The sequence below is a fragment of the Centropristis striata genome, chromosome 15 (genome assembly GCF_030273125.1).
Source record: "Centropristis striata isolate RG_2023a ecotype Rhode Island chromosome 15, C.striata_1.0, whole genome shotgun sequence".
Taxonomy (NCBI): Eukaryota; Metazoa; Chordata; class Actinopteri; order Perciformes; family Serranidae; genus Centropristis; species Centropristis striata.
This window is the reverse complement of record NC_081531.1, coordinates 33,624,926-33,649,481: the sequence shown is the minus strand read 5'-3', so window position 1 is coordinate 33,649,481 and position 24,556 is coordinate 33,624,926. Positions and strand designations below refer to the sequence as shown.

At 32.7% G+C, this 24,556-nt stretch overlaps 1 protein-coding gene across 1 annotated transcript; it reads left to right on the top strand.

Annotated features, from left to right (window-relative positions):
• The first annotated feature begins 3,368 nt into the window (after positions 1-3,368).
• Positions 3,369-24,341, top strand: f11r.1 (F11 receptor, tandem duplicate 1). Its single transcript, XM_059352233.1, has 11 exons — positions 3,369-3,714; positions 3,860-3,958; positions 10,007-10,066; positions 11,836-11,952; positions 14,078-14,221; positions 15,616-15,818; positions 17,948-18,050; positions 20,673-20,780; positions 21,210-21,222; positions 21,382-21,448; positions 23,000-24,341. The coding sequence occupies exons 2-11, from the start codon at positions 3,907-3,909 to the stop codon at positions 23,033-23,035; spliced, it is 903 nt and encodes a 300-aa protein (XP_059208216.1). The 5' UTR covers positions 3,369-3,714; positions 3,860-3,906; the 3' UTR covers positions 23,036-24,341.
• Positions 24,342-24,556: the final 215 nt, after the last annotated feature.

Below are 24,556 nucleotides of genomic sequence, written 5' to 3'. Positions count from 1 at the left end.
GTCCTTGAACGAAACATAGGTTAGAAAAGTTTCTGTTAGAGAAAGTTAAAAGCGTAAAGTTTTGATATTTCTGTCGCAATCACTTCATTCTACTTGTCTCATTTTAAACATCGCCAAAAATAAATGTTTGTAACAACTAGATCCTGTTAAACCAACGGTCACAAATAAGACAAATGTTCACTGAAAATATGTTTACACAGAGCAGAGAGGAGAGGACAGGAGAGGTTGCAAAATGCAAATAGTTCAATATGTATAGCATGTGGAGACCTAATTTATTTTTCTAATATCAATGACACTTGTGGGCTCTTCCAATTTTATTCCAATTTTTAAAAAGTTATTTATCAGAGAAATACAACTGACATTTATTCTTTTTCATGATTTATGTCATTAGAACTGCGTTATTCTGCACAAAAGACATTTTTGAGTTGTTTCTACTTTATTGCAGTGAAATACAAGGCCACAGCGAGTTAAAAGTAAAAAGAGCAATAAACGCCCTGAAACAGCTTTTGGGGGTTCAGAGGGTTAAACTAATGATGAGCAGAGAAACAAAAACTTTTTCACTGACTACTAATGTATGCATGAGCAATAAAGTCTCAATTTTATTCTACTGTGAGGAGACGATGTAAAAAAGTCCCTCGATTATTGTGACAAAGAAAACCAAAATGTGTTTATTTTGCCTTTCACTTGTGCCTGTGACACATGATCCATGTTCAGCTGAGGCTTGTTGTCATAAATATACAGTATGAAAGCTTTAGTCAGACGCACACGGTACTATTTATACACTCAATATGTATTTTATGGTGTAATATTCTCTCTGACAATGTAAAGGATTTTTACTTGTAGTTGTATATAGATGAGTAGGAGGTGTGTAGCTAAAGCACAATCATTTAATTGCACTGAAAAGCACTGCTGTACTATGTACTGTATAATGACAATAAACTGAACTGAAACTTAACAGCATCAAAGAACAACAACGCTCATTAAATTAAACCAGTTAAATGTGTTTATGCATGAGCTCTAGCGTGCATGTGTGTCCTGTAGAGGGTAGCACTGGCTCAAATTACTCAAAAAGTGAGAAAAACAAGAGGGAAGTGATTGCAGGGATTACAGCCATGAGGAAATACCAAAGTTTAAAAATATGCAAAGCGTATTGTGTCTGAGGAGGGAGTTTAGGGATTAACGATATCTATTGAACTGCACACAGAGGCTAAAAAGATGTGTTTGTGTTCTTACAATATCCTGAAAAAAGTTCCCCTGCATTACCCTCCACTGTCTTCAAAATATGCAATAATAATACGATGTTTTGTCCATGTGTTTACTATTTATCTTGACAAACGATGAACCATATTGCTAATAAAGTATTTGTCATCATGAAACTTTCCCAGCTGATTACATGCATGAAGAATAAAAGAAAGTGTTGCAGGAGTCAGCATTTTAGCACTTGCAATTTCCTGGTTCTTGGTTCTATGCCTGAAATAAACTCTGTAATTTAAGCAGTGGTGGAAAAAGTATTCAGGTCCCTTACTTAAATAAAAAGTACTAATACAACACTGTGAAATTACTCCACTACAAGTAAAAGTCCTGCATTCAAAAATTACTGAAGTAAAAGTACAAAGGTATCGGCATCAAAATGTACTTAAAGTATCAAAAGTAAAAATACTCATTATGTAGCATGGACCCACTCAGATTGTTATATACATTCCATATTAGGTTATTTGCATTGATGCATTTATGTAAGCATTTAAAAATTTTTCAAGGTAGGGCTCATTTTAAATACTTAATATCCTGTAAGTGAAAATAAGATGAGAAAAAAAAATATAAAATTAATACATATATAGGCATAAGAGGTGTATTAAATTAAGGAATAGATAAATATGAAATAAAAAAAATTCACATGTACAAAAGTATTAATACTAGTCTGTTATGAGGTTTGATTAAAAAAATACCTAATCACTTTAATTTGATCATCTTTTTATGTTGAATCTGGACCTGAAAAATAACTAAAGCTGTCAGATAAATGTAGTGGAGTAAAGAGTACAATATTTGCCTCAGAATGTAGTGAAGTAGAAGCATAAAGTTACATAAAATGGAAATACTCAAGTAAAGTACAAGTACCTCAGAATTGTACTTAAGTACAGTACTTGAGTACATGTACTTAGTTACATTCCACCACTGAATTTAAGTTTCAGAGACTGAATTATGCTCCAGACATTTTCAAATGAATGTCAATGAAAGGCACTCCTGTTGAATGAGGTTATTAATAAATCAATAAAATATACACTAAAACACAAGAAAACCTATTGTTTTCTACACATATCGTCCCTGTTGATGTTTTAAATACTGTATATCTGCTGTTTGTATCAAATATCATTCAACAGTCAAACTGCATCAGATTTACTTCTTTCAAGTTTATTGGATTTTTAATATTAATGTTGTCCTTTTATCCACGGTATCACTGCTTTAAATACATTTATCAAAATGTATAGTGCAGCTAGAATAAAAGTTGACTTTTACAAATAAATATGTTATCGTAACCTAATAATGGTTCTAATGAGGGTTCATAAACCTGTATTCAACCACAACTCAAAAAATGTTAATGATTAATTTTACTATTTATTTTATTTTACTATTATTATTATTATTATTATTAGTATTAGTAGTTATATGTATTATGTATGATTTTTTTAAACAATTATTAGTCTTACTTATTCACATTATTATTATTACTATTTATTTATTTATTTATTTATTTATTTATTTATTTATTTATTTATTTATTCATTTATTTATTTATTTATTTATTTCTCCTCTCCATTGGTCATTCCTCTGGTCACAGTTATTCATATATGCATATGACACACTTACACAACACACTTTCATATACACACAAAAAACACTTACAATTCCCATAAATAAAAAATAAAACAACAAAACATGGATTTTTCTTCTTCTTCTTCTTCTTCTTCTTCTTATTATTATTATTATCATCATCATCATCATGAGATACTAAGTCATTATTTTTATTATAACAAAGTTTCTCATTATTATGAGAAACTAAGTCATAATTATGAGACACAAAGTCCTAATAAAAAAGTGTCTCATTATTATGGGTTTCTTGTTATTATGAGATACTAAGCCAATATCATGAGGAAGTTTCTCATTGTGATGAAAAAGTGTCTCATTAGGAAATAGTAAGTAATGAGGAAGTTTCTCATTATTATGAGAAAGAATGTTTTTCCCCCGGAACATTGGCACATATGGGCTTCCATAATTATGACGTATTCTATTCATCACATATTTTAAAAAGAAAAAAATCAGAAGGAAAACATGCATGGCAGTTTCACTTCAGCTGGTATTCATTGTTGGGCAATATATGTGGTGTGAACAAGATAACAAATGAAAAAAAAATCTTCCAGTTTATGATTAATGTCTCTGACTCACCGGTAAATGTTTCACCCAGCAGTGAAAAAGAAACTAAAGAAGAAGAGACACAAACAGGATGTGTGTCGCAGCAGCTCAGAGTTCAAAGACCTGAGCCCGTGGCTGAATACTGTCTGTCTGTTGACTACAGGTGTTTTCTCTCAATGCAAATGTGCTTTCTCATAGCTTTGTTCCAGTCAAACCTGTTTTTCCACTCTGTCGTCACGCGGACACCTGAGAGGATCCAATTACCGGAAGTTACCGAGCCTGTTGTCACCTGGGCGGACTCCTCAGGTGAGAGCAGACGGCAGAAACGTCGACACAGTCAATCCAAAGTTGGGAAATATAATCGCCTACTGCTTCTTATTTTTATTTGACGAAAGCAACATCTTCTCTTCCTTCTTTTTTTCCCCTTTTTTTTTCCCTTTTTTTTTTCCAGGAGTTTAGTTGAGAAGAGACGCCATTGTGGAGCAGAAAAGGAGCAACATGTCTGCCAGCGGGCTGGTTTCGGTGGCTTTGTTCCTGCTTGCAGCGACAGGTGTGTGGTATTTTTTTCTTTTAAAGCTCGAGGAAAGTAAACGTTTAAATATCCATCTAGATGCAAGATATTAACAACAGCAATTCAAAAGTAGCTATGGTGTCCCTTAATGTTAAAATGAGCTGCTGGCACTTGTTTTTCTGTTAATTATCCCCAAATGAACCTCTGGCTGCTCCTGGAGACAGACTCGAGGCCTTGCATGACAGCCTGCTTTACACTTTTACTGTAATGTGCAAAAATGGCAGAAATGGGGCAGCAAGGGAGTGTTGGAGCTGCTGTAAAAACACTAAAATATGGCAGATGTGAATAGGTCGGGTGTATTAATTCTTCCTGTTTTGTAACAATTGTCATTTTAATTTGATCATAAATGTAGGAAGAACTCTTCAAGTTCTTGTTTTTGCAGTGGCCTTCACATATAAGGTGTGTCACGATTTTAGGCTTTCGATTTAACCCTCTGAACCCCAACAGGCAGTTTCAGGGCGTTTTTTTGTTGTTGTTGCTCTTTTTTACATTTTATTTACTGTGTCCATGTATTTCACTGCAAAATATAAATCCTGCAGCTCTGTGGAATCGGTCTAGAATCACAATCATGGCTAGAAGTGTGAATAATTCCAAAATGTCTTGTGTACAGAATAACACAGTTATGATGACATACATCTTTAAAAACAAACAATGCAAGTTGAATTTCTCTGATAAATGATTTCTTTAAATTTGAAATAAAATCGGATTTACAAATGCAAAACAAATGGGTCTCCACATGCTTTACATATTGAACTATTTACATTGTACTGATTCTACAATCAATAATAACCACACTGAAGGCGCCAAAATAGTTTATCTGCATCTTATTAAGAAAAAAATAATAAAACAATGCCAGTGTATGTAAGAACAACACAGCTATTTTAGCTTCCTGCTGTATATATCTGTACACTTTATGAGACCACTCATCTTATTTCATCTTTTATTAATTAAGCTATTTAGATTTTTTTGTGGGTGGAACATCCAAATTATGTCCTGCACTGTCAGAAAAAAAGCTAAATAAAGGGTAAAAAGTCTGGAAGCCATTACCATCACATAACAGTGAAGAACTGTAAGTGATTTTACAGATTATTTATTTAAAAATACAGATGATATACAGTAAATAAAAAAACAACTCAACACTCAAGACCATTAAGCAATTACATTTAACTTACTACATTTAAATTAAGACATTATATTACCACCATTATCTATCTCTGTTAGGATTTAAAGTATAATTCGTTTATTTGCTCTGTGTAAACTCAAACAATTGACCGTCATCACAGGACTTTGTTTGTTGGTCACTAAACAAAGTGGTTAGACAAGTTTTTAAAAAAAAAAATATTTATTCCAAGGCTGTTTATTGTTTGACTTATTTTAGTATTGGTATTTAGTATTATTTTGATTTACTGCATTATTATTTTTATAATGGGACATGATATATATATATTTATATATATATATATATATATATATATATATATATATATATATAATTATGTTAAATCACAGTAAATTCTATGAAAAAAAAAAAAATTACAATGTGGAATTTAGGAGATGCTTTTTGTTTTCACAGTAAAACTTAAAAACTTAAATTTATCGCTAAATGTAAAATTTAGAAAACTTTCTGTTCAAATTTAATGTAATTTTTTTTTTTAAATGAATGGAATATTGTAACCCCTCCCAAAAAAAACAGTAAAATGTCCGACAGCAAGTTGTTGTATGTGAATATGATATATAATAAAATAATAATTTTAAATAGGCATTTACTGTATATAATCTGTATTTTTAAAGAAATGTTGAGTTAAATAACTTGCAGTTGATTACGGTTATTTGACAGTAAGTCTTTGACAAGTTTTTACATTTAAAAAAATAAGATGTTTCTTCTTACAGTGAACAGTACAATGCTACAAACTTGTTCCACTGAGAAATGTCCTATCATGTTTTAAACTGAGTCCCCCCTCCCTCCAACTCTGAAACTCGCAAAGCATGCAAACAAAGAAGGCCTCCTCGGCTTCTTGGGTTTCATTTTACACTGGAGGCTTATCTCCAAACCAAAACTGTGACTGTGCTGCCTTATCTCAGCTGAGACCGCCTGAGAGAAACTTCTGCAGGGTGACCAGGAAGTCAGAGTCATTTAAATAGCTACAATAAACATGTCATCTGTCAATCTGATTAAAATAACATAATAAATGTAAAGTTATTAGTTTAAAGTCCAGCTACTTGTAAGTTTTTGGGGGAATTCTTTTTTTTTTTTTTCAGAATTAATCAACAGGTTACAGAGGATATGCACAAAACTCCAACCCTCCAATTCCTTCACATAGGGTAAATCAAAATAGCTCTAATAATATGCACAGAAACACAAGCTTGCCAAAGTCAAAAACTTATTACAGAAAGCGAGACACCTTCCAATCCTAAGTGGGGGGGTGGTCTCTTCCACACCACTCAGAAAACCAAAATAATATCCAAACCTATACCCTCAACACACAACAGACATTGTTACACAGCATAAATAAGGAACAAATAAAACAGGTGAGAAAAAAAAACAGATGAGAAAAACAAACGGATGAGAAAAACAAACGGATGAGAAAAACAAACGGATGAGAAAAACAAACTGATGAGAAAAACAATCAAACAAAAAAGAACAGACAAACAAAACAAACAAAATGTGAATTCTGAGATGTGTTCAATGACTGACTTTGCGCTCAGTGAATGATTAACCGGCTCCGGCTGCTGTTCCCTGAAGCTCACACAGGCTTGTTTCACAACAAGGTGGTAGTTAAACTGTGCAACTCCCCGTACTTAAAGTACTTAAGTAATGTCAGTGTAAAGTGCTGCAATAGATGCATATATTAAGTGCCAGACAGGTCTGTGTCTGTATGCATTAATTAACCCATTGAAGCCTGGAAAGCAGATACGTCGTTTTGTAGTATTTGTATAAGCTCTCAAATACTTTTTGAATTTCATTTCTATCTTCTACAGAGGCTGAAAAATCTATTATTTAGTAGAAGCGTTGACACTTCTGTTGAATTTCCAGACAAACTTCAGGTTTTAGGGGCTGATTTTTTAAAATCGCCCAGAGGTTTTACAGGCATTTTAGGCCTCAATGGGTTAATTATTTAGTCGTCCGTGTTCGGCCTGAAAAGTCCCAGTTTCAGCTGGACCGTCGACAGTTTCACCGGAAGTTTTCTGCCTCAGCAGACAGGAATGAGCCACTACTTTTGTCCACACCCTGAATGTTTGTTAGCTTGCTCTGAGTGTTTGAGATCTTCAGCCTGATGTCATAATGTTGGCATTCGAGCTTTGAGAGTGTTTTAAAAGTAATCCAGATATAGTTATTGCTTTAAATCCCAATGAAACCCAGTGCTGTTATATTGTCCTCTGTTGTTGTGTTGTTTGTTTGGCTGCTGCTCACTATCATATTCTTTTTTTGGTAACACTTTACAATAACCAACTAAATATTGTTTATAGATGGTTTATAAACCAATTATTAACATTAATAAAGTGCTATACATATTTAATCTTAAAAAAATTTCAACCAATTTCTTAAAGGTATATGACTCATTTAAAAAACCATTAATATACTTAATATGGTGTTAAAACTGTTAAAATGATTGCAAATAAAACTATTAATAACATATTAATTATAATTTAATTGTTTGTTAATGATAAAGTAACTATAAACTTACATTAATATACCATCTATTTGCCATTTATAAATTATGTAGTCAGTTAAACATTAATAAATTATGTATTTACAATTCTAAATGGCCTATATACGGTTTATAAATGATGATTAAACATTAATAAACTATCTGTTTTTTTATAACAGATAGTTCTGTTATAAAACCATCATTTATAAATGATGGTTATTGTAAAGTGTTACCCTTTTTTTTTTATTATTTTCTTAATTAATCAATGAATACTTTTTTTTTTTCATTCAAATTGGTAATTTTGTCCGACCAACAGTCAAAAACTGAAATACTTAGTTATTATTCATTCAGATAATTCATTTACCATCATGGAAGATGTAGAAATCTTGTAAGTTTTCATATTTTAGGAACTGGAACCAGTAGATCTTTGGGGTTTTCCCTTTTTTGTGCCTATATAACTCTGCAAAGGTACTCAGAAGGCTGCTTTAAGTAAATAACTTTTGTTAAAGAATATTGAACCTTTTTTTTGCTTTACATAATTCGAACGAGACTATATTGGTTGGCTGATGTTATCTGCTGATAATATAATGTTAAATATACTTCACTAAAGTTATTTGTTGAAGAAAACAAATCATTTCTGAGTACCTTTTGCATTAGCATATGAATATACAGTTGGTGCAGAATCCAGATAGAAAAGATCTATTTTCATTCCAGCTCAAAAATTCATCATACTGGCCGCCATATCAGGTATTTTCTCCCTCTAAAATCGGTATTGGCCTCAAAAATCCCATCGGTCGGGTCCTAGTTTATACAAGTAACTAATTATACGTTATACCAAACAATTCTCAAAATAAACACTGAGAAAATAGATATAAACTATGATAACATCAGTACTGTGTGCTCAGTATGAGTCATTTAAATAAAGAATGAATAAAAGTGAAATAAATGGCTACAAGTGTTTATACAGGTAGACTCCACATCGAAGCAGACCAAACTCTGATCTCAGATGTTATTCTCTGATTAAAGATCACCCTCAGTCCTGCTGCTCTTCACGTCTTCTGCAGCTTCTTCTGTTCATCTTTATGAATATTGCAACACAGAGAAGTGCTTTCATTTTCCCTGGTACCCAGCAAGGTTATTATAGTTAACGAAAACTAACAAAATAATGAAAACCAGAATTGAAAAAAGATTTTCGTTAACTGAAATAAAATAAAAACTAGAGTTTTTTTAAAAAAACTAACTGAAACTGTATTGCATGGTTACAAAACTAACTAAAACTAACTAAAATTATAGTGGAAATGTTCTTAGTTTTCGTTTTTGTCAACTTTTTTCATTCATAATTCAGTGTTTCTATTTGAACATGCAACACATGGTGAATATGTTTACTGAGACTGGGATGTTTACACTAGAACCAAAATTCAAAACACCCAGAACTGTAAGAGTTAATAACCTTATTGGGGCTGAGATGATAAACCAAAGGAAATAAAGGCAAAATTTATTATGACCTCTTTGAATCTGGCACCAAACACATAGCCCATTACAAAAAAACTAAAACTAACACTTAAAACTAATAAAAACTAAACTAAAACTGAGCATTTTCAAAAAATAAAAATTTTAAAATAATGAAAAATCCATTATTATAACCTTGGTAGCCAGCCCAAACCGTGTTAAAACACAGCTCTTGTAGCCTTCACATCCACCTGAAAACTCAACGTTTCTGCAGTTCTGCCACTTGTGGTATATTTATTCATATTTAATCTTATACCATTTTATAAATCATGCATTTTTATCCATATTTGAATATATTTTTAAGTTAATGAGAGCCCAGTATTTACAACATGACTGTGACTACACTGGCTGGTTGCTGCTTTGTTGATTGATGTTTTTAAAGACCATAAATAAACAAACCAACAAGAGAATAGTGCATAAAAAAACATATCTTATCCCACCCCCTCTCCATTAATCTTTAGCTTATAGATCAGCATAGTTTTAATCATAACTTATGAATACATTAATAAATATGCTATATATACCTACATTCCTATCTGTAAACAGTAAATAAATTTAATAAATGAAACCCCAATAACCATCATCAACAACCAGAAACCACCAAGAAGACTCTGCAGTCTTTATAATCACATCCATCAGAATTCAAAGCGGTATCTGCAGGAAGTGAGAATTTACCCTCTACATCCTTTTTGAAATTGTGGTGGTGAACAGCTGACATGCAAATCTTGGGGATCTAAGCAAACTCAGACAGCGTCATTTATGCACCTTATCTTTTTTACCTTTAACTCTAATTATAGGGATGTTTTATAGTGTGAGCTTCATAACTCCACAGTCTAAGTACGTGTCTTATTTTCTTCTGTTTGTCCAGGTGTATGTGGCTTTGACGTCACCAGCAGCAACAAAAACGTGCGGGTGAAGGAGAATGAAGGTGAGTCCTGAAAATCAAAAAATATTTTAAACGCAAATAAGCCGTTGTATGACTTAATTATGCATCCCAAAGTAATTGTTTCCACTCTTAACCTCCTGAGACCCAAGCTTTTGTTTTGTATGTATTGTTAGTTTCTCCTAGATATTTTGGATCAGTAGGACCTGATTAGTACCAAAATTAAGCATTGTCTTTGAACAGGAAGTCGTTTTTGAAAAAAAAAACAGTGGGTTATTTTTACTGTATAACACAATTAATTCACTAGTTTATAAAGCTGTTTATTTCTTTACATTTACACCCTCTCATTTAAAGAACGATAGTAAAAGTCTTTTTGTTCTCAAATGAGTACTTCCTGATTAGCAGTGTTGTAGCTTGTTGCTATTGCTAAAAAATAGTCAAACTACAAAAATTATTAAGCACAAATAAACAAGTTTTAACCATAAAATTGGATCAGTTTTGTACCTGGTCCACTTTTTTTCTGGGGATAAGCTGCTGATTGACTTTACCAAGATGCTGCCATTTGATTTTTATACTGATTAATGTATTGACTACTGAGGACAACAGGTCATAGTTAAGCAAAATTAAGTATAAGGTCCAGCAAACCTAAAATGAAATGTCCACATATGAGGACGCAGGGTCACAGGAGGTTAAATCACCATGTTATGTCATGTTATAGCCATACTCTATTTCTATTTTTATTGGAAAAAAGTGCTGTGACAAGCTCTGCTGTCATTTCACTTTAGGACATTCATTTTGTCCATTCACATTGCAGCTGCAGTATGTGCACAATAAGTGCGAGTGATTAAGCGTTAAGAGTTAAAAACAATGATGGCAGAAGAACTGCATGTCGTGTTTCTCACTCTAGAGATTCTACAGACTCAAACTAAGTTGTTCTGCATTTTGCTGAACATGATTTGATACCCGAGTGTTGCTCACACAAATAACGTACGTTCCATCTTGCCGGCGATAACGATTATTCTTCACGATATTACGAAATACTTAAAAAGATATAGAAAATATGTTTTTTTTTTAGTCTGTATAAATAAATAAAAATCTAAAATGTAGTGTGAAGTGCAAATCTCAACAGTTGCCAAATACAAAAACGTTTACTCTTGACTCTTGAGTATGAGCAAATAATAAAAAAATAACCATTTAGTCTTCTTGTAATTTCTGTGGTGGATTCTGTTAACACACCGTGCTCTTATTTTGAAAGCTGCATGTGTTTAGCGACAGAGAGTAAGTAGCTTTTTGTGATTAAAACAACTTTAATTGTTGGCCTTACTCCACTACATCAAGAAGTAGGAATGTTGCCAATATCATGATATGCATTTTTTTTAACCGTAAAAAAAAAAAACTGATATTATCGTGATTGATACGATATGGCACACCCCTAACTAGACTGTAAATTCACTTGATTCTACATTGTCTAATTTTTTTGGTTTTGGGGAAGCTGGTGATGCTATATAGTGATATTAAATCTGTTTTTTTCCATCTCCGTTTTGTTTCCTTTTTTTCATGACTAAATCTCCTCTCTTGAAGCCTTTTATACAGTCTACGGTTGAAGCTGTGTATTAGGTTGTTTGCAAAAGGATTTAACTTCTTAAAATGCTGAGAGATGCACAGACATGTCCACATAGCTGAGCAGCAGTTGTCATCTTTAAATGTCTTGCCTCTGGAGTTAAAAGACAAATAATTCCAGAATTGCTCACTGTTAATAATTACATTTTATCTACTCCTGCTTAACTGTAATCGTGAATTCTGTTTGATTTCAGGCTGTGACCTCACATGCACATATTCAGCTGACTTCGGTTCACAGGCCAGAGTTGAGTGGAAGTTTCAGAACCCGAAAGGCTCACAGACGTATGTGATCTTTGATGGGAGTCCAACAAGTAAGTAGTTTCACATTCATTGGTTTCTTTTCTCCTTTTTGAACCCGTCTGTTAGATGACTCAAAAACGTCTTTAAAAGATTAAAAGTATGGTAGAAAGTTGGGTCAAGATATTATCTTGATCTCTTGTATTCCTCCCTTGGCCAACGTAGTATCAATTGGGAATTTACCCACATATCTCAACCAGTCTTACATTGTTTTTTAACATTTTGCTAAATCATTGTTTTTGTGGCCCAGACTCTATATCATGACACATGTCATTTGAAGGCAGCAACACATTTTATACATGCAGTGCTTAACAAATGTATTAGACCACCTGTCATAAAAAATGAGAAAACATAAATATTTTGGAAAAAAGCTTGTTTACAACTAAAATGTTATTGTTATTTATTTGGCAAATAACTAACTGAATTCACCTTTTTTTTAGCCAGATGTGAGCCGGCTCACTGGGTTTCTCTGAGAAGTCAGGAAAAATATTTCACATTCACATTCAACCACTAAAACTCATTTCTACTCAGTTTTATTTTATTTTATTTTATTTTATTTTTATTTTTTTTCAAACTTCTCTTTATTGGAATTTTTTCTTTTGTTCACATACAAAAATAAAGAATGTACATGTTCATTTATGCTTAAAATCAACACCAAAGAACAGAATTATAGTAGAAAAATAAAAGCAATAAAAAAAACCACAAAAACAAAACACAAAACAAACAAACAAAAACAAAAAAACCTAGGTGGAGTCAAATCAAATATCAAAACAAAAATAAGGTTTACAAATAAAAAAGATTTAAATATTAATAATACAACTCGGAGGATGTCAAGTTTCCCAAAATTTACATTTGTTAATTTTTCATGGGGTTATATTTAGTATAATAATCCATAAATGGCTGCCATATTGTGTAAAAGGTATCTATCTTACCTCTCAGGGTGAAATTTATTTTTTCTAACTGCAAATGTTTCATTATATCATTCATTAAAGTTTGATAGACTCGAGGATTTTTTTGTTTCCAGTTCAGCAGAATTATTCTTCTCGCTAACAGTGTCACAAAACAAATCACATTCTTCTGGTTGTTTGACAAAGAGAGCTCCATGGCAACTGAGCCAACCCCAAACATGGCAAGAACCGGGTCTACAGCAACACATTTTATTTCACTTTGGTTTTTTATAAATTTTTCATCCAACGACACACAAAAACATAACTTCACAATACACAAACATAACATAAGAAAACAAAAAAACAAATTAAAGTCCTGTTGGGAATCACATTCCTTCTTGGTTAGTTCTCTGTCTCGTCCTCTGTATCTAATGATCTTTCACCAGTCTTTGTCGCTGTTCCAGGTCCTGAAATATGTCCATTTCAGCCATTTGTCCTCCAACTGCGTTTCGTGCAGTCTTAAGCAATGTGTCAGTTTTTCCATTATATACAATACAGGCCAAAAGTTTGGACACACCCATCTCATTCAATGCGTTTTTCTTTATTTTCATAACTATTTACATTGTAGATTCTCACTGAAGGCATCAAAACTATGAATAAACACATATGGAATTATGTACTTAACAAAAAAAGTGTGAAATAACTGAAAACATGTCTTGTATTTTAGATTCCTCAAAGTAACCACCCTTTGCTTACTAGAATATAAGACATGTTTTCAGTTATTTCACACTTTTTTGTTAAGTACATAATTCCACATGTGTTCATTAATAGATTTGATGAATTTACAATGTCAATAGTCATGAAAATAAAGGAAAAACATTGAATGAGAAGGTGTGTCCAAACTTTTGGCCTGTACTGTAGATTTCCTCTATTATCTCTATCCATTGTTCCCGATTTGGAGGATCCACTCTACCCCATTTCCTCGTGATAGCTTTTTTACCAGCTATTAACAGTATTTTTGCCAGGTTCCTATCCCCTGCATGCATGTTTTCCTCTGTAAAATTACATAAAAAGAGTAACTTACAACACATATCTCAGCACCTCTTGCAAAGTTTCATGTATCATCTTCCAAAACAGTTGTACTTTATCACATTTCCAAAATACATGTGCATGGTCTGAGCTTACAGCAACACATTTTAAATGTCACTTTAAGCTTTTGAGTCTGTGATGTAATGCTGCCACTCTTCCACAGCGCCGTACAAAAACCGAGTGACGATGTACGGCGGCAGCAACGTGAGATTCTCTAAAGTGACCCGCCTCGATAACGGAGTGTATCAATGCGAGGTGTCCGGCAACGGACAGTTCAGGGAAGTCAGTGTGAAGCTGACCGTTCTGGGTAAGAATCCTGCAAACACACTTCTTTATTTATAATCCACCCAGAAAATTACAAATACTGTGATGCAAACTTTGTCTCAAGTTTATGTAGTGCGATATGCATTACTATTAACTTTATTGTTGTTTTTTTTCTATTGAAATCTTTATTTTGAACATTTTTTTAAGGATCATAAATAAACAAACCAATTAAAGAATAGTGCATTAGAAAAAGAAAAAAATTCTAATTACATGTTTGAAAAGGGAAAGAAGTGTGGAATTATCTAATCCCATTCCTCTCCATTAATCTGTAGTGATCATAGGCTTCCTTATTTAATCATAACTTATGAATACATAGAAACAAATAAATAAAACATATATGTATGTTTTACACACACATAATTTAAAACCATATATATCCTGCAAAATATAATATACAAGATAAATGGTTGACTAATTAAATTATAACATGTATTTTTTTCTGTTGTCTTCTATAAACATGTATTACTCCCATAATTAAGTGTGTAAGTGTATATATTTACACATGAAGAAATCAATATATATGAACATATATACTTACATTTCTGTATGCAAACAATAAATGAATAAATAAAAAATGAATGAATGAGTGAACTATCAATGATTGAGTGTATTTAAAAGCCTTCCTGTTTCCCTGTACCTTGTGAAAACCATATTTTTGCACATTTAAAAAAAAAAAAAAGGTCCATTTTTGAACTTTGCTTCCACTCTAAAAAAAACCAAACGTGCTCTTCTTTTCTCTTCTTGTCTTCTTTAACATATAGCACTCCTTTAGCGATGACAGTTAGCTCTTAAAGTTATGAACTTACTTCCTGTGGTCTAAGTCTAGTACCATCAGGTTGAATGCACTTATTGTAAGTCGCTTTGGACAAAAGCGTCTGCTAAATGACATGTAATGTAATGTAATGTCAAAACAAATGAGACTTACCAACAAGAACAGTTATTTTTGTACGACAATGGTATTTCTCATCTTTGTGCACAATTACTTTTTATTTGTTTTGAAAGTGCAGTACAGTCAGAATGATCATTTTTTTTAATATACACAAGCCACATTTTGGGTTCCTTTTGTGTACAATGCGATATTGTTTGAAGACAAAATAGGTAAGAATTGTTCCGTCATTCATCGTTTTAAATTGATCATTTTATTATTAATTTGACACAGGGGCCACAGCAGGGGCAGCGAAAAGTGCACAGCAAAAATAGAAAGAAGCATCAATAAAATAACAATAAATGGAGACGAGCAAATTATTAAGAAATATAAAATAAATTGCAGCATTGCACAGTGAGGTTGAATGCACTTATTGTAAGTCGCTTTGTACTAAAGCGTCAGCTAAATGACATGTAATGTAATGTAATGTAACTGAATGTGTTGTGCCGCAGTGCCTCCGTCTCCGCCCTTGTGCCGGGTCCCCACCACGGTGACGACGGGCCGGCCCGCCATGCTGTCCTGCCACGACAGCGATGGTTCACCACCTCCTCAGTACAAGTGGTACAAAGACGGCACCCTGCTGCCCACCGAGCCCAGCAAGATTACAGGCTTCAAGAACGCCACCTACAGGCTGAATCCAGACAATGGCAACCTGGTCAGCTACAACCTGTTACTCTGCACCATCCTTACTGTGACACTTAATAATAATAATAATAATAATAATAATAATAATAATAATGCATTTTATTTATAGGCGCCTTTCAGGACTCTCAAGGTCACCTTACATATATATATATATATATATATATATATATATATATATATTCCGGCCCCCCTCAAAACAGCAATAATCACTCCAATATTTAAAAAACCTGGCCTGGACCCCAATGACCTTAATAATTTCCGACCAATATCACACCTTCCCTTTCTGTCCAAAATTCTAGAGAAAGTTGTTGCTACACAGGTTCATAATCATCTCACAAACAATTCCCTCTATGAAAAGTTTCTTTATTGTTCTAATTTGTAATTGTTTCATTGTTGTTTATTATTACTGCCATTGCTGTTTTATTATTATTGTTTTGTTTTGTTTTTAATTGTTTTTTGTAAGGTGACCTTGAGAGTCCTGAAAGGCGCTTATAAATAAAATGCATTATTATTATTATTATTATTATTATTATTATTATTATTATTATTATTATTATTCTATACTTTATTTATCCCAAGCTGGGAAATTACAGTGTAGCAGCAGCATTACACACAGAGACAATGACAACACAATTAAATAAAAAGAACAACCTAGGCATACTTCAAGCAATAAAATATAAAAATACAATAAAAAATAAAGTGTCAAAAGAAGGAGTATGTATTAAGGAGTAGAATAGAATTCCAGTGCATAATAAATATGAATAAACAGTATAAAAATGTTGGTGGTATGAAACAAATAAGGTGCAATGAACAGTGTGTATAAAAAACACATAAAGTGCATAGACAGTATGTAATGAACCAGACTATTATTTGTTATTGTACAGTGTGATGGCATGTGGAAGGAAAGATTTACTGTATCTGTCCCTATGACAATAAACAATTAAAAACAAAACAATAATAATAAAACAGCAATGGCAGTAATAATAATAAACAACAATAAAACTATTACAAATTAGAACAATAAAAAAATCAACAATGACAGTGATAATAAACAACACTGAAACAGTACAGAGAAACATTTTAATTTAAAAATGATGAATATATTAGGGGTAGGCTGGTCTAAACAGGTGTGTTTTGAGATGTGACTTGAAAGTTGACAGTGTTGTTAGAGAGCGGATGGACTCCAATCCAATCCCCTTTATTTATATAGCACAATTTTAGGAAACACAAGGTTTCCAAAGTGCTGCACAAACAATAAATACATAACGATATACAAAGAGATGTAGTAAACAATAGAACAGTAAGATGCAATAAGATAAAATAAATTACAAATGGGATAAAAATAAATAAAATAAAATGTAAAATGTACTGCCCGCACAAAATAAAATATGCATGAATACAATAAAAACAGAAAATCATAAAATCATAAAATCAACACTCTACGTCAGGGGTCTCAAAGTCGCGGCTCGCGGGCCAATTGCGGCCCTCGTGACGATATTTTGTGGCCCCCACCTTGATATGAAAGTTTAATGTGAGTTTTATATGAATGGCACTTTACCGTGTTATGTGTGGAAGGTCCATTTATTATCTGCTGTATTGTTTTTACTGGAAAAAGTGGAAATGTTATGTAATGTAATTTTGTGTCTTTTGTTAGTAATTTTGTGTCTTTTTTTTCTAGAAATTTTGCGTCTTTTTCTAATAATTTTGTGTCTTTTCTTAGTAATTTAGTGTATTTTTGGGGTCATGTTGTGTCTTTTTAAGTAATTTCGTTTTTTTCTGTCATTTTGTGTCTTTTTTTAAATAATTTTGTGTCTTTTTTTGTGGTCATTTTGATACTGCGGCCCCCAGGTAATTTGAGTTTGAGACCCCTGCTCTACGTGGTGTTAAAAGCCAACGAGAAGAGATGGGTTTTAAGAAGAGATTTAAAATGAGACAGTGAGGAGGCCTGTCTGATGTGCAGCGGCAATTCATTCCAAAGTTTTGGAGCTGGACTTGAGAGAGAGTTTGTTCCAGAGTGGAGGGGCGGAGCAGCTAAAAGATCTTAGTCCCATTGTGGCTAAATGGGCGGAAGGGGTGGAGAGGAGTGAAGCAGCACTTGAGGGCTTTAAGACTAAAAATGCATCTGTTGTGTCTCTTCAGGAGTTTCCTGGTGCTACTAAGGGGGACTCCGGTCAGTACTACTGCGAGGCTTTCAACGACGCCGGTCCTCCACAGCGCTGTAAAACCCTGAAAATGGAAGTCCGTAAGTGCCTTTCTCCAACAACACGCCTTCAAGCCTTTCCAGTTTTGGGCTATATTGACATTTCATTCTGCCTGTATACTGCCCTACAAAGCAAAAAGGCAGTAACTGCATTTTCGGTCAAAAATGAGTTATTATCATTTTCACGACTTTCAAGGCATCCTTTGTTATGTGACAAAACATCTTATCTCAAATGTGTGTCGTTTTGGAGAAAAATGGTAGTCGTTTGTACAGTAACTAAACGGCTGGATTACAGGATAACTTTAAAGTCATTATTCTCAGTTCTGCACTCTGCGTAGTTACTGCCTTTTTGCTTTTTAGGGCAGTATATACCTCTTAAAAAATGTTTACCATGCCATGTTGGTGTCATTTCTTTCCGCACAACCTCACCTATATGACCTGATAATGATTTTTTTCACTTTGACTTACTGGAGCGACATTTTGAACACAAACAAACCCATAAAATCAGATTTAAAAAATTTATGTTTTTACTTGCAAAAATGCAATCATGCTCAATGGAGGATTTTAAATTTGTAAAATTGCAAAGTTTGTTGCAGATAAAATAGATCAGAGGTAAAATGAGGATAACTTCAAGTTCTATATAACCACCTTCCTCGTTGATCTGAACCTCTACACCGTACTTTTCCTAAATTTGTATAAATATAATAGTTATTATCTTTCATCTGTCGCACAACCTCACCTATATGACCTGATAATGATTTGTTTCACTGTGACTTACTGGAGCAACATTTTGAACACAAACAAACCCATAAAATCAGATTTAAAAAATTACGTTTTTACTTGCAAAAATGCAATCATGCTCAATGGAGGATTTTAAATTTGTAAAATTGCAAAGTTTGTTGCAGATAAAAATATGTCAGAGGTAAAATAAGGATAACTTCAAGTTCTATATTTTCATACTAAATGTATCATATCTCCGGTTTTACTTGGTCAATCATCATCAAACAAAAACTGGCATTGAGTTTGAAGTCAGTACTACAGAGGGAAGCTGACTGCAGGCCTCGTCACAGCTTCGTTTTTACGTGGTGCCATCATGAAGAAGTCATGTGATTTGATCACAATGCCGTGGCTGTAATTAAACTAGTTCCAGTCGGTGTTGTGCGCTGTATGGCAACACTTAAAGTCATATCATAAACAGGTTTGGCTGCAGTGACGGAACCAATAGAAACTCAAATGCTGATCATTAAGAAACTACTTTCAGAGAGAGAAGAAAACAGAAGTGATCATACAAACACGCAGTGGTGGAAGGAGTATTAGGATCCCTTACTTAAGTAAAAGTACTAATAAAACACTTTGAAATTACTCCACTACAAGTAAAAGTCCTGCATTCAAAACTTACTGAAGTAAAAGTACAAAAGTATCAGCACCAAAATGTACTTAAAGTATCAAAAGTAAAAGTACTCGTTATGCAGAATGGACACACTCAGATTGTTTTATATGTTCTAAATATATTATAAGATTATTTATATTGATGCATTTATATAAGTAGCATTTTACTGTTGTCCAGATAGAACTAATTTTAACTACTTAATACACTGTTGTGTTTTATAAATGTGTAATCATATTACATATATGGTATTTTTTCATGCTGAATCTGAAAAGTAACTAAAGCTGTCAGCTAAATGTAGTGGAGTAAAAAGTACAATATTTGCCTCAAAATGTCGTGGAGTAGAAGTATAAAGTTGCATAAAATGGAAATATTCAAGTAAAGTACAAGTACCTCAAAATTGTACTTAAGTACAGTACTTGAGTAAATGTACTTAGTTACTTCCCACCACTGCAAACACGTAATATTTCCCAAAAATGAAAAGCTTAAAGCAAAAGAAATTCTCGACCAATTGATTAAAATAACTTATTTTTTCCCAACCCTTCTCCATAAGTTATTAATTAATTATTAACCACCTTCCTCGTTGATCTGAACCTCTACACCGTACTTTTCCTAAATTTGTATAAATATAATAGTTATTATCTTTCATCTGTCGTGCAAAAATATGCATTCATTACTGATATACATATCCTTGCCAAAATTTTTTAATTCATTACCAATCAAAAATCCAATTGATATATCTCAATGTATCTTAATCAACATAAAATGTCATAATTTATATATTTATTGTCATCATGTTGACTAGTTATCTCTCCGTATAAGAGAATGTTGTTTTACATAATACACAGTACAACTACAGTACAGGCCAAAAGTTTGGACACAACTTCTCATTCAATGCATTTCCTTTATTTTCATGACTATTGACATTGTAAATTCATCAAAACTATGAATGAACACATGTGGAATTATGTACTTAACAAAAAAGTGTGAAATAACTGAAAACATGTTTTATATTCTAGTAAGCAAAGGGTGATTACTTTGAGGAATCTAAAATACAAGACATGTTTTCAGTTATTTCACACTTTTTTTGTTAAGTACATAATTCCATATGTGTTTATTCATAGTTTTGATGCCTTCAGTGAGAATTTACAATGTAAATAGTCATGAAAATAAAGAAAAACGCATTGAATGAGAAGGTGTGTCCAAACTTTTGGCCTGTACTGTATGTTATATAATATACAATCTATATATAAAATAATATGTATGTTTTCTTGCAGGTGACCTGAACACTGGAGGAATCGTTGCAGGTGTAATTGTGGCTCTGCTGCTCGTGGCCGTGCTGGTATTCGGCATCTGGTACGCCCACAAAAAAGGATACCTGCCCAGTAAGTTTCCCATTAAATTAAAAATATAACATTATAAATAACCAGATTTTAATTCCCAGAAACCCTGGGCCTCGGTTTTTTTTTTTTTACTTCTTTTTTCATCTTCAAGAAGGTTTTTAACACTTTATTTTTTTATTTATTATTTATTTATTTATTTATTTTTTGTCTGTTTTTGGTGTCTGTTTCGGCTGTTTGTAAGTGTTTGTATTATATGTTGAAAAATTAAAAATTAAATAAATACTTTAATTATAAAAAAAGAAGGTTTTTAACACAGTTTATGGCAGCATTTTGACCATTTTGTATGAGACAGCATCTATAGAACATACAATTTAATTTGTCTCCATTCGCTCACTTAGTTGAAATGCATATTTGTCATATGTACCAAATACTTAATCCCACTCATGTTGTTTTCTTTCTTCCCTTTTACAGAGAAAACTGAAAGGTAAGAGGATTTAAAAAAATATATATTTTTAATAGACTTTTAATTTAGCAGATAATCCATAGACTGGTTTGCTGCCTCAGACTGACTTTAGTGCAGTTTTCCTTCAGATTACATGTATAAACCGGTCTGCTCAACTTGTTCTTTTAATTCCCCCTGCAGCAAACCGAAGCCCAGCGTGGTCTACCAGCCGGCATCTTCATTATACGGTGGTGGTGAGGATGAGGATGTAAGTTTGGCCATAGTTGTTGTTCCCACACGTTTTCCATCAGGTGTCTTTGTTTTTTGAAGGACAGTTGGTTAGGATAGTTTTTTTTATTTTATTTTTTTAAATTTAATTTGTATTTATTTTATATTTAAATAGTCAAAATCTGACTGTTTCAGAATATACAGTATTACTTCGATATTTCTTCTTTTTTTAAATGGTCAGCAGTTGACTGTTACTTTTTATTATTTTTTTTTTTATTGGTGAAATGACGTAACAAACAGGTGACATAAGAGACAAATACACTACACCATGTGGACCACAAGTACAGACGGTAGACATACAGCGCGAACAACAACAAAGAAAAACATGAATGATAAACGATTTGCACAGAGGCATCGTGTGTGTGTGCGTGTGTGCGTGTGCGTGCGTGTGTGTGTGTGTGTGGATGAGGGGCAGATGCTACGACATATATATAAAAATATATAACATGGCTCATTTATATGTATCACACAATGAAAATAAATAGGCAAACAAAGCAAGAAGCGCTAACGAGAGAAAACAAATAAACAAGAATTTATAGGTTGTGGGCATTGGATGTTTAGGGGGAGGTAGCAGGTCAACAATAAATTACGTGGTACATATAGAAGTGATGACCATAATTTGAAAGTTGGAGATTAGAATTTTACATTTTACATTTTTAAGTTTTTTTTAAAAGTAATTTCTTCTTGTTGTTTTATTTTGTTGTCAGTAAGTTGTATTTTATTTCTGTTGTACAGCACCTTGTAACTTGCTTTTGAAAGGTGCTATATAAATAGTTATTATTGTTATTATTATTATCTGAAGAAGTCAAAAGTCTCTTATGAAAATTACTTAATCAATCAGTTATTTAAATTTACATATTTATGTATATAATGGCTCAGATTGATGTCCATTTTTGGGGGTTTTACCATTTCTTCACACATTTATTGCTGGATTTGGCATTTTTTTTATTCGAGAATTGATTTAAAAAAATGGTCAGATTATTACATATTACAATACACCAAGACCTTTGGAACAACAGAAAGATTCATGCTGTGATCCTGTTTTAAAAAACATTTATTTCACCCACTTCCTGACATAATTCCCCAGATCTTCTAGTTTGATATGATTTTAACATAAAAGTACTAGCAAATAAATAAAGTAAATAAGTTATGGTGAGTAAAAACCAAAGCAAAATGATTACAAAGACATGCTATTAACAGGAGAAAGGCACCAGAACAGTCCAGTGTTGGTTACATAGCAGCATATATATATAGTGGCGTGTGCAGTACTGCAATATAATGGTAAAGTGTATATGTGTGTGTGTGTGTGTGTGTGTGTGTGTGTGTGTGTGTGGGCGGGCGGGTCGGTCGGTCGGTCGGCGGGATAATTACTCACAGCAGTCGGCCTTTTTCATCTTTGGCAGTAGGGGGTGAACAGTTTATATCTCATGGATTGGCTGTTTTTCAGTCTGTTTGTGCTTCAGTTCAATGTTTAACAGACTCTGTAGGAAAAATGTTCCAGTTCTGATGTTTCTTATGTGTTTGTTTTCAGGGGGAATTCAAACAGAAGTCATCTTTCGTGGTGTAGTCTGCAGGAGAACGACTCTGTTTTAAACATCTCTCAGCGTGGGATCTTCCTACAGTTTTAAGTGACGTCTTTTTGTTTGTTCCTAAATTGCAGTTTTTATAGACCAGTGTGATTGTTAGAGGTGATCCCCCACTCTCTACTCCGAAGCATCAAGGTTTCCAGGCCATAATTTTCTACGTAAAGGTTATGATACCTCTATTTTAATAGAATGAGCTGTGGCTACTAGTGAACCAATTTCATCTCCGACATTTATGTGTTTGAAGTGTGTGTTTCTGATTTTCTGTGCCTCCTAAAAACATTTTTTTGTTTAAACAATGCATCTTCATATAAATATATTAAATCAAAAGTAGTACAGATACTCCAAGTACTGGTAATAGGGAAAATCCAGGAAGAGATTTATTTATCTGTATTATTCTAAGGAAAATGGACACAACAACACTTGATAAATCTTTTCTTGGAGCCACATTTTTTATTACATTTACTCACCTTAATTTCCTCCAGAACATCTCTCTATCAGTTAGTCTGTGTATCCAAGCTGAAACATTGAAGGCGCTTTTATATCACAGATCATAGATTGTCTCTGAGGTGTTTTTCTATCCCTTTTTAACAAAAAACACAAAACTGTTGTACCATATTTTTTTTTCTATTATTTTTTTTTCTTGTAAATAAAACAGTTTTTACATGTGACATTTTACATTTGTAATTTAGAACAATTTAAAAATTGGTTTAAATCTCTAAGCAACTGGATATTAACATTTTAGGTGCATGATTTATTTTTCATATCATTTCTAGTTGAATTTGTATTATATTTGTCTGGTAGTCTGTGACATAAGTTTGTAAACCTCCTGAATTGGTATTTAACAGGGTGAATATTGAACATGTGACGCTGCACTTTCTCATTAACCGGAAATGGCAGTGTGAGTTAATAACATGTTTAACAAGTTTTAAAATGCTTACCAGCCTGTTTTAGAAGACGTCATGTAATCCCTAATCACAATGATTCATCGCCCAAACTGTTTGGACATAATGGTTCTAAAATTAGTTCTAAATCCAGGAACTAAAATTATATTTTGTCTAATTTGTTACCCTTGACTTCCACAGATTCTCAGGACATGTGTTTAAGAGGTTTAATATGGTCAAAAATCAATACATATAACAAGTTTATATAACATATCATGCACAATATTTAAATTGGGAAATATTTTTGAGTGCTGTGTTGTTTTTTTTGTAGAAAATGTTGAGCTGATGAAACGGCTGCTGATTGTAACTTTTCATGTGTTGGTTAATAAAATGTTGATAAAAATAATTTGCCTTGCATGTATCAACAAAAAATGAGCTTTACATGAACACAGTTACAGTATAAGATGCTTGTCTTTAAATGAAAAATGTATAAAATGATTTTATAGACAAATTTACTGTCTGCAAATTAAAGAGTAGGAGGTAAAGACTGACCGCTTATGGTACTTAAAATCATAGGAAAAAAATTAAATTAACATTTCAAAATAAAAGACAAACATGTAT